At 37.1% G+C, this 10,866-nt stretch overlaps 1 protein-coding gene across 2 annotated transcripts; it reads right to left on the reverse strand.

The window, feature by feature from the left end:
• Positions 1-4,090: 4,090 nt before the first annotated feature.
• tsku (tsukushi small leucine rich proteoglycan homolog) lies at positions 4,091-10,315 on the reverse strand. 2 transcript variants are annotated; one of them, XM_079481829.1, is made up of 2 exons: positions 10,059-10,315; positions 4,091-6,233 (listed from the first exon to the last, which is right to left on the reverse strand). In XM_079481829.1, the coding sequence occupies exons 1-2, from the start codon at positions 10,059-10,061 to the stop codon at positions 5,184-5,186; spliced, it is 1,053 nt and encodes a 350-aa protein (XP_079337955.1). In that variant the 5' UTR covers positions 10,062-10,315; the 3' UTR covers positions 4,091-5,183. The 2 variants fall into 2 exon arrangements, with proteins under 2 accessions (XP_079337955.1, XP_079337956.1); XM_079481830.1 differs by lacking the exon at positions 10,059-10,315 and adding an exon at positions 7,865-8,073.
• Between the last annotated feature and the right edge of the window lie 551 nt (positions 10,316-10,866).

Here is a 10,866-nt window from a genome sequence, read left to right on the forward strand (position 1 = left end):
AAATAATTTAATCATACAGCGTCCGGTCGTTCCAACATTTGCTTATGATATTCTTATATTAGCTGACCTATATGTAAACTGTTTTATTCATTAGAACTCATTACACGTAACTCCCACTATACAAAACCTAATCCTCAAACTGCACCGGTATTAAAGCAGAATAAGTAGACCACCCTCTGAAAAAGAAGGCAGGAATTAATCATGTGGGCTACGTGCTGGCCGACCCACAATGCCTTGCATCAACCTGTACAATAGTGTTTTGACTAAACCAGCAAGGAAACAGTAAACCATTTCATTTTTGTTCATGTGAACAATCCCTTGAACAATATGGAAAGGCCCAAGTAAACAAAAGAATTATATCAAAGACATGTACAAATCAATTTCGCTCACGAATGAAAAGACAGATTTGTGTCATCTGAATGCTACAGCCCCAAGACAGACTCAAATGTCTGCTTTCTAAGATTTCTTGGCAGCACATATTGGCACGTATTTATCCCCTATTAAGTTTACAACAAAGTTTTTTTGTCTACTTGTGAGAACAGGGCCATCTGAGGTTCCTCCATCCCATGCAGCAAAAGCATGCCAAAACTGACAAAAGTATGATGGTACTTCAGTAATGGATAAGGTGGAATGTAAACAGAATGTACGCCATCTAGGCAACATCTGTGAACATCACGTCCTGTTCTGACATAAAACATTAAACCAGTCGTGCATGACAGGCGTAGAGAGCCTGATGTGTCTATTCTGAAGGACAATAAAGCCTTTCACGCACAGGCAATGTCACAGCGAGAAAGCCTCTATTGTGCTCGTGCTCTGATACTGTGAGACTTTGTCTTTAATAATAGGACACACGGGTGACGCCGTTGCTTTCGACTTATGCAATAGTTTGAGCATAACTTCTGTTCTGTGTAATCCAAAAAAATTAACAGTGGATGTTTCATCATACTGTTTGACGTAGGTTGTAATAGTTGGTGAAAGTGTGGTTCGTCCAAAAAGTACACAGTAAATATTTGTCACATGCTCATTACAAACACGCTCTTGTTGTTTTAGTGCAACACAAACTATAACCTGTCAAGCTCCTGAAATACGTCTTAAACTTGCGTGTATTGTTTCACGTCTTCTGACACCTTGGCAAATTGTCCTGTGGGGCGTCATTCCATTTGTGTGTTCTCATATTTTGAAGACGCCCAAAAAGTTTGAACGGTCACACCTCGTTGTTGGTTTTGGCAGGTAGACCGTCACTTTTTCTAGTCACGTTATGACTCGACAAAGTAAATGATTATGTTAACATTTACATTTAGCCATTTAGCAGACGCTATTATCCAAAGCAACTTACAAATTAGGTAAACAATGGAAGCAATTTGCACAACATTAGGACAACAAAAAGCATAAGCGCGGTAAAACTGGTCTCCTATGGCCTACCACGGTGTAAAAAGCAAAGTTTTTCTTTTCTTTTCTTTTCTAAGGATAGAAAGAGTAGAAAACAGATAGAAGTCAGAACTAATCTGAATTAAGATCTCTCTCTTAAATATAGTCTTGGACACTTGGATCATAGAAAGAAATGTTATTACTATTCACTGATGAAATATCTTATTTATATTTGTGATTTTATTGAGCTTAAGGAGTATATTAAATAGATTTCTTTGTGTGTTTTTCTCTTGTTATGTCATATGAAATGTTTCACCTAAGGCCCATTAAATATAACTCCTTATCTCAAATGAGAGTAAAATGTGATAGGAGACTCAGATTTACAATGGGTCAAAAACAAAAGTGCAAGGAAGTTCAAAGGAGTTTATAACATGGTAAAACTCCGCCGTCGACAGCATGTTACATCATCATATCTCACATCATCTTACTTTTGTAATGACAGAGGCTAAAGCTTTATTTTGGCATTGTTCGTGCACTGATAACAGTCTGAATTATTGCATTAATTAGCAAACTTGTACTTAAAGGTCCGGTGTATGAAATGTAGCGGCATATAGCGGTGAGGCTGCAAAGCAACTGCTCACTCCAGCCCTCCCTTTAAGTTGTCGTCAGGTTTTCCCTTCTTTGAGATAGCGTATTTACGAACATGCTCTGTAGAGCAGTTTGTCTGTTTAGAAACGACATGGCGAATTCCATTCTATGTAGATAGAAATAGCCCATTCTAAGGTAATAAAAACAAAACGCATCATCATGTAAGGTCTTTATACACCTCTGAACACATAGTTATAATATATTGCATTTCTGTCTATAGATCCTCCACAGAAAAAAAAGCACCTTTAAAACTTAAAACCAAAGCTTGCAAACAAATCTATTTAGGATTTGAAGGCTTTTTCTGTCTTCACAGAATGTTTTACTTCTCCAGATCACAGAGAGGGAATGCAAGAATAACATTCACAGACTGTTTGCCATCCACTGGAGTGTTTCCTCATTGGTCAGTCACAGTGTTTATTTAGATAAGACGGTTTTGATTATCCTGGACATGGCAGTAAGCCACAGAGGAGAAAAACACACAAAGAAGTCTATTTATTATTTCAATTAATCCTTAATCACAATTAAATCACAATTTCAATTAGATATTTTACCATTGAATAATAATAGCATGTCTTTCTGGGATTTCTTATCAAAGACACTTGGGTCTGAGAAACATGAGACATTGCTACACTTATGCAGCTACTTGCCAGTAACTTGCTGTAGATTAATTTTCATCAAAATGTTTGCCAACAGTTTGTTAAATAGATAACGAACATTAAACATGAACAAGTCTTTATTGGTACAGAAAAACAATAATAAAATAAACCATTTCTGTTTTTTTCTAATTTTGGTTCCCAGAATGCTTTGCATGAGGTTATTTTATTATTTATCTTTGAACAAACTGTTGCCAGTAAATTACACAAAATGTAAACTGCTGCCAGTAATACTGTAACTTTTACAGGGATTCTTTGCAGTGTATTTAATTTTAAGGACACTCTGAACTCAAAGTCTCATGAGCTGTAAAACAAACACCCTTTGAACAATACAATTTTCCTCTGGAAAGTGATGTAGTGGACGTATAGCTGTTAAGCAAACCTCTTTTAGAGCTTTTGTTTAGAAAAGAAGAGGGGGATGTGTCGCAGGGATTAGTCTCCTTGAATTTCAAAGAGGTGGATCTTGGCTATAATTCAGAGCAGCTAAAGGGGTGAATGAATACTCTCTCTGTGTCACAGGTCTGTAAGACTTATGTGAAGAGCCTGCCTAAACCGCGACACGCTGAAATCATCTTTTTCACAGATTGGGCCACCACTTCAACCATGAAGGCCTGGTTTCCCTCCGAGGTTTTTTTTCTCCTCCAATGGAGTTTTGGGTTCCTCGCCACCGTTTGCATACTGTTTTGCACTGTTTTGCCTGGCCGGGGGGGGCTGCTAGAATTTGGTAGTCTTATTTAATTAACACTGCATATAGGAATTTATTGTGTGTCTGATATTTGACCTGTGTTTTGAATTCCATAACCTTTTATGTTTTACTTAGTCATTTTTTCTTGTACAGCTGCTTTGTAACAATGAAAATTGTAAAAAGCGCTATATAAATAAAGCTGACTTGACTTGACATGAAGTGTTTTGTCCTTTTGCCGAAAACATCTGTTTATGGTTATCCTCAGCTTATGGATAATGTCTCATACTTGAGTTTGGAGTGTGTGTCCAGTGTGTTGGGGTGTGTGCAGAGCATGTGCGCGATGAAACACGGGTGTGTTTCTCAAACATAAACAAACAATGATTGTCTGAGCATGTTATACCTAGGAGAACAACATTAGTTTGTCATCTGCTCTGACTAAGAGCTCCATGTGCCTCAGCAACACTGTTTTAAGGGAGAGATCAACAAAACAAAACCTAGAGTTGTTCCAAATCTGGTGAAAGATATTTGGAAGAATGCTCGTAACCAAACAGTTCTTGGCCACCATTGACTACCCCCGTTGTATAAATGACAATGCTGCTGAAAGGTTTGCTTTCCTACATTCTTCAAAATATTTTCGGTTGTGTTCATCGGAACAAAGAAATGTATATCGATTTGGAACTACTTGAAGGTGAGTAAATGAAAACAGAATTAAAATTTTTGGGTGAACTGTTCCTTTAACGTTTGAGATTTTTTTAATACGGTTTCAAGAAGTGATTTAAACAATGGATACAGATATACGTGTAAAGTTAATTATCATTTATTAACAGAGTATACAAATATAAAACATTCCACACATGATGAACATCATGAATTCTTTTTGCATGTAAATTTCACCTCAATAGAACATTAAAAGTGCAAAATTGCCAACATCCATGATAAAAGTGATATCAAATTAGATTTCCCAGTGACGTGTATTTTTTAAATCACGTCTTAAGGTTTAATACTTTATTATAATATAAGAAAAGTAAAAGAAGTTGTAATGCTACACTAGTACGTTTCATTACAGTGCAAACTCTGATTTTAAATCACATAGTTTCACTCAAAATAAAAAGTTAAAAACGGGCCAATTAAAGTAACAAATACAACAAAATACTTCTAATTTTATTGCCATCAGTAATGAAGGTATAACACGTTACTGTAAACTACACAGCTTTTATGATCCCAAAAAGTTGTTCCCGTGAATTTATGAAGAACAATGAAATAACAGCCTTATTAGAAATGTACTAGAAATGTTCCACAACAGACCTAAACCTCACATGCGCTCCAACAAAATTAATGAAAACTTTGCCTCGCAAAGAATTTTAAATAGTTATTATGGTTTGCAACTTATTTAAAGGGTTTATAGTTTTAAAATGAAAACTGCATCGTGTCATTACAAACCCATATGACTTGATTTCCCCGGTATGGACACAAAACCACAGTGACATTTCTCAAAATATCTTAATTTGGTTTTCACAGAAGAAAGTCTCATGTAAGGGTTTGAACGATGTGAGGATTATTAAATGATGACAATTTTAATTTTTGTGTGAATTACCCCTTTAGGTGTAACCCTACAATCCTCTTGATCCACAATCCAATTTATGTAAATCTCAAGTGACATTAAAAACAGGAAGTGGTGTCTAAAGTGCAAAAGCCTAAACAATGCACGTTGTGTTTTGGAATGCGATGAACATGTGTAATGGACCTTGAAATATGTGCGGCCTTAATACAAACAACAAAATGTTGTACGATACAATTAAGGCACAGAGATGAAAAACTTCTTTCCTGGCTCATAGGATCAAACCTGCAGCATCACAGGTAAGTATATCATCGGGTTTGGCCTGTCCTATCTGTCTGTGAAACTGTCCTTGCTTGTGTGTCTTCCAACAATGCAGGTTTGCCCCGAGAGTTATGCTTTTAATACTTGGCATTTGGGTGAGGACAGTTCTAGACAATTGGGTGAACACGGTATTGGACAAATTTAGCTCCTGTAACGAGACAAGCCCACCAAACACATCTGGACTCAATTCCTTGAGTTGCCTGTTGTTTGAAAGATCCAAGACTTGAAGGTTCCTTAGGCCCTTGAAGGCACCTGGTTGTATCTCTGTGAGTTCAGGCATGCTGCTCAGCGACAGGTAAACCAGTTCTGTCAGTGATTCAAAGGCCCCTGCATCAATGCTGGAGATGAGATTGCCATCCAGGTTCAGATACTGGAGTGGTATTCCCGTCAGCATTGGCACCGTTATCAAACGATTTCCTGCGAGCGTCAGACTCTTGATATACAACGGATGCCCTGGGGTCTTCCTGGAGATGGAGGTGAGAAGATTTTTGGACAGGTCCACCATGATTGGCATGTCTTGTATCCTGGTTGTAAAGATATCCATGTTGACTTCCTTGAACTGGTTTTCACTAAGATCCACCTCAACCAGAGGCAGACCAGTAAAACAACCATCGCTAAGACTCTCCAGATCGTTCTTGCTCAGGTCCAACGTCTCCAAGTAGCGAAGCTTAAGGAATGCTTTGGGATTGATGTAAGCTATGTTATTGATACTTAGGTCCAGGCTAACCAATGTGGTGTAACCTGGCCCGGACAGCATGGAGTCAGTGATGGAGGTGATGGAGTTTAAAGACAGGTCCAGATGGGACGTGTCCAGAGGGATGGGGACCGGAGCAATTCCAGGGCCGATCCCACTGCAGTCCACTTTGGTCAGACTGAAACTGTCGAAGAGGCCGTAGCTCTTCACCTCACATCGACATTGAGGATGGCAGTTCTTCACACCTCCCGCAATGGCCAGGCCAAGCACAGAGACGACAAGACTCAGCAAAGTCACCATGGTATGCTACAAAAACAGATAGAGATGCCTGATTGGAAAATGCATGTGTAAACGTTCTCCAATGAAATGTGATTATTGCATTAATAACACAGAGATCAATCAAATGTAGAAGTTTGTATGAAGTTGAATGAGGAGTAGTCACATATCACATTAATGCTGTTACATTTGCATTTACGCATTTTATCCAAAGCGACTAACATTGCATTAAACTATACATTTGTTTCGAAGTATGTGAAATCCCCTGGGATCAAACCCATGACCTTGGCATTGCTAGTGCCATGCTCTAACCACTGAGCTACATTTTGTTGCGGAGCTGATTTTCTAGGAATCTAAAGATTTTTGTCTTTCATTTTAGGAACGCAAGTATGAACCCAAGGTCCAAAATGAAATAAAGGTATGAAAACAGTGGCAAATGGTTTTGAAAGTGCCAGTGTGTTTATGTCATCTATAAAATGAACTAATTTAATATTACAGACATCGTTTTGATTATAATTTGATGACATTATTATAGTAGCTCTTCTTGTGAACCAACCTTCCCAGCACAACTTGACAAGCCCTAATTCTGCTGTACCTTCTCAAAGGATTTAAACAAATTCGTATGATCAAAGTCTTTTTTAATTTATATCTCTTTCCATTACATCAACAACTTGTTAAGGGATGCAAGCCGCAAATGAAACAAAAACACTTCAATAACATGCTCAAGAATATTTAATAAATTATAATAAATATGAAAAATTAGAAAGATTGCTTTGATCCTTTCAATCAACACAATTAGGGCCGTCACAGTATCAAATTTTCACTTTGCGGTTATTGTGGGCAAAAATGTTTTGCTCTAACAGTATTATCACAATAACTATTTAAATGGTGTTTTATTTATTAACAAATAATGCTCATCTTATTAAAATTCAACTTTAATTTACTGCAACCAACGGCTCACTCCACCGCTTAACCCTCCCTTTCGAAGCACTACGGAAGCTGACACAGGATTAAAATGTCATCACGGTTTTGCTTCTTTGCCGAAGGAGATAATATATTTATAAAATTTGCCCTGTAGAGCAGTTTGTCAGGTTAGGGCTACAGCAGAAACAAAATGGCGCTCATTCTAAGGTAATAAAACATAACACTTCATTATGTAAGGTCTTTATACACCTCTAAAGACATTATATTGTCTTTCTTCCGATAGATTCTCCCAAAGAAATACACACTGGACCTTTAAAATGTGCTTTGCTTTGATGGGATAAGAGAGAGAGAGTAAGTAACCATTGTGGCGACCTAAAGCAAAACCTTAAATGAGTGCTGAATTATTTACAATTTTACCATATGTGTATTGATAATTAGTGTTTTTAATATGAAAGTTATTAGCAACACCGGTATATTGTGGCATCCCTGAAAGCAATGGTCCATATAATTATTATCACTCACATAAAACTCACAAATAATACTAAAATAAATAAAAGCAATACCGTACATGTTATGAAAATGTCTAAAATATCAATGCACATTCCATTTATATTACTTAATCATCATAAATTGCAATATCCTAAACATTTAATAAATTATTAAAGAAATAACCATAAATGAAAAGAACATATTAGATAAGTAACTGAATCTTGCTTTCAGTTCATGTACACAAATACCTTATTGGTCTCAGGATGCAGAAAGTTCTCCCTATAAATCCAGCTGAAGTATATAAATGTTCTGCTTGTCTTCTGTTACTGAACCGCCCTGCCATGTCCTGTTTGTTTAACTACATGACATGAACTTAAACCTCTTACAACACTTGGCCCCCAGAGCTGTTTCAGAGTGCAAATAATGCTCCTGAATTTGGTCATGGGTTAACCTGATTAAGAAGCGGGTTAAAAGAGACTCCACTGGTTATCAGAATGAGGTAGCAAAAACCTGAACACTTACTAGTTCATCATTTACTCACCTTTAAAACTATTCCCCAGACAAAGCACTCAAGTAGAATGACAAAGTCAGTTATTTAAGAGTGATAACTACTGTATGCAATCGTTGCATAATAGGGTGGGTATAAATGAAAAGAGTCAAGTCACAGTCTACCCCAAATTGATAACCCTTGATCATTTACTCCCCCTCATGACATTTCAAGCCTGTATGCATTTGTTGAATCTTCCTACCACTTACATTTCTCTTAGTAATGTCTTTCACGTACTTTTATTCAGCATGGATTTCGAAACATTAAGGGGTGGTTTCCCAGACAGGGATTATCTTAAACCAGCACTAGGCCTTAGTTAAATTGGGATATATTGGGATACCAACAAACATTATTACTGTGCATCTCGAGACAAAACAATGGCACTGATATATTTTAAGATCTGTCAATGCAAGCAGCTTTCAGTTAAGACGGCTCTAAAATGTATTTTAGTTTGAGTCTAGTCTAAACCCTGTCCGGGAAACCACCCCTAAACGTTTGATTGTTTAAACGTTATATAAAATAACTTGATAACACGCTATCAAAGTAAAAAAAAGAACGAATGTTGAAAGGATAGCACTTGTCACACAAATTAAAACATGACACGCTTGCATTTTTCCTGAGTAATTAAACAGAGAAATAAGGGGTTACAAACTCTCCAGGTGTTCTTTGTCTCCCACAGTAAACCCACCGTAAAACACCTACATTAAGAGGGGATTGTGTTTTACAAGCAGTCACTGTCACTGATCACCGGCTATTAACTTACACCATTTATATCCCCTTTCCCAAATGTAGGAGATTATCCGTCAGAACATCTTCCCCACTGGACTGCTACGAGTCTGGGACCTGGTGACACGGATCTGAGAACTGACATTTAAATAAGCGTTTTTTGTAAGAAAGGAAACGGTCCAGGATCAGAATAGAAAACATTTGAAAGTCGCCCAGAGCACGGTTGAATCATGAGGACGTAATGAGACGAAACAGCTCACCGCAAGAGAATTAATTTCATTAGCAGACAACCTAATCTAATAGAGCTGAAAGTATGCAGCACATTAAAGAGAGAAAGATTTAATGGGACCTTAAAGTACAGTCTTCAACAGCTCAGTAAAACAAGTTTTAAAACACATTTTCTGCCTGGTTGCAATAGCAATTTTAAAGCTGCACAAATCGTCCTGTAACTTTTTGATGACATACTAGAAGCACGCAAAAAGCTTTTAATTGAAGACAACTTTTTATGGGTGTTGACTACATTACAGATGACAACATAAATTGCCCCCCAAACCAATTAAAACTGCTTTTTTATCTCAGATTATCCACATTATGTCATTATCTGCAATCCAAGTGCTTACATATGATCCACAGAACAGAAGCAACACGTGAGCTTTTTATTGTTTAACAGATATAAAAGAGTTATTTTAGGATATGTTGGAAACCGTGCATATCAAAATGATACAGTGAACTTACTTTCATATAAACGTTTAGTTTGAAAGTCAAACTTGTGATGGCAGAAACGTGAAATCTCACGGGTGGTTGTAAAATGTAGTGAGCTACCTGGGCAGCCTTTTGGCCACCATAGGCGCCAACGGAGGTTTAAGGGCCGAAGATGTTGAGACAGCACAAGACTAAACAGACTAAATCTCCGCTTTGATGATTTATACCACGTCTCGACTCCGTTTAATGCGCGATGGGGAAGAAACTTCGTAACAACTTTAACAGGCACGAGACTGTCACTCCACCAAACCCCACAACTGAACATATAATGAAAGAAACGTTCAAAAACGTCTCTCCTTTACGCGACCGCAATGTAAAACATTACACATATAAGGATCGGTATATATAAAGCAAAATAAACTGAAAGTAGTACAACACATACAGGACAAAACTTTCGGGAAACTTACCATGTGCAGTTATTCGACTCGAGGCTGACACGTCTATTGAGAAGATTTTACTTTCCAAGGCCACCATCGGAAAACGCTTTAGGTGTAGAGATTGTCATAGCCACAGATTTTTGTAGTAGGGCAAACGAGCACATCTGTGTTCTTGTTTGGGTTGTGATTTTGTATCTGCTCAATCAATCGGAAACAAACTTGACGCATAAGATGAAACGACAAAACGCCGCCGCACGCACACAGTTTAGAGTTTCCCTGCTGGTAATAATCCGCGCCCACAAGCGTTTAGACGCGTTCCGCTCTCGCACAGCACCCTCTAGTGGCCAACGTGTGAAACATGACTCAAATCAATCACAAAATCAATCAAATACTTGCTATATTCATATTGGGACAGCAATCGAGATCATTAACATAATCAATTCTACAATGTCATACAACCAAGGTTATAGTTTACTGCAACAAAACATATTCAAACATTTCTATTAATTCAAATCAAATATGTGCCTGCATTTTATTGATATAATATATACAAATGATTTATTATGATACACATTTAAATGAAATCTCATCGATAAACCGAGTTATATATAAAACTGAAACTGATTTAAAAATAAATTCAACTACTTATATACCTACAGGTAATAAACAAATATTAAAAGAAGCAAATGAATGATACAATTACAAAAGCTCATAACCAAATTCATTCATTCATTCATTCATTCATTCATATTAAATTAAAACAAAGGTTCATTCAAAATGTCAGTGAAACTACAGTAAAACGGAATACTATAACAACTCTGCAGACAAACTGATTAAA

This window comes from Barbatula barbatula, assembly GCF_947034865.1.
Source record: "Barbatula barbatula genome assembly, chromosome: 19".
Taxonomy (NCBI): Eukaryota; Metazoa; Chordata; class Actinopteri; order Cypriniformes; family Nemacheilidae; genus Barbatula; species Barbatula barbatula.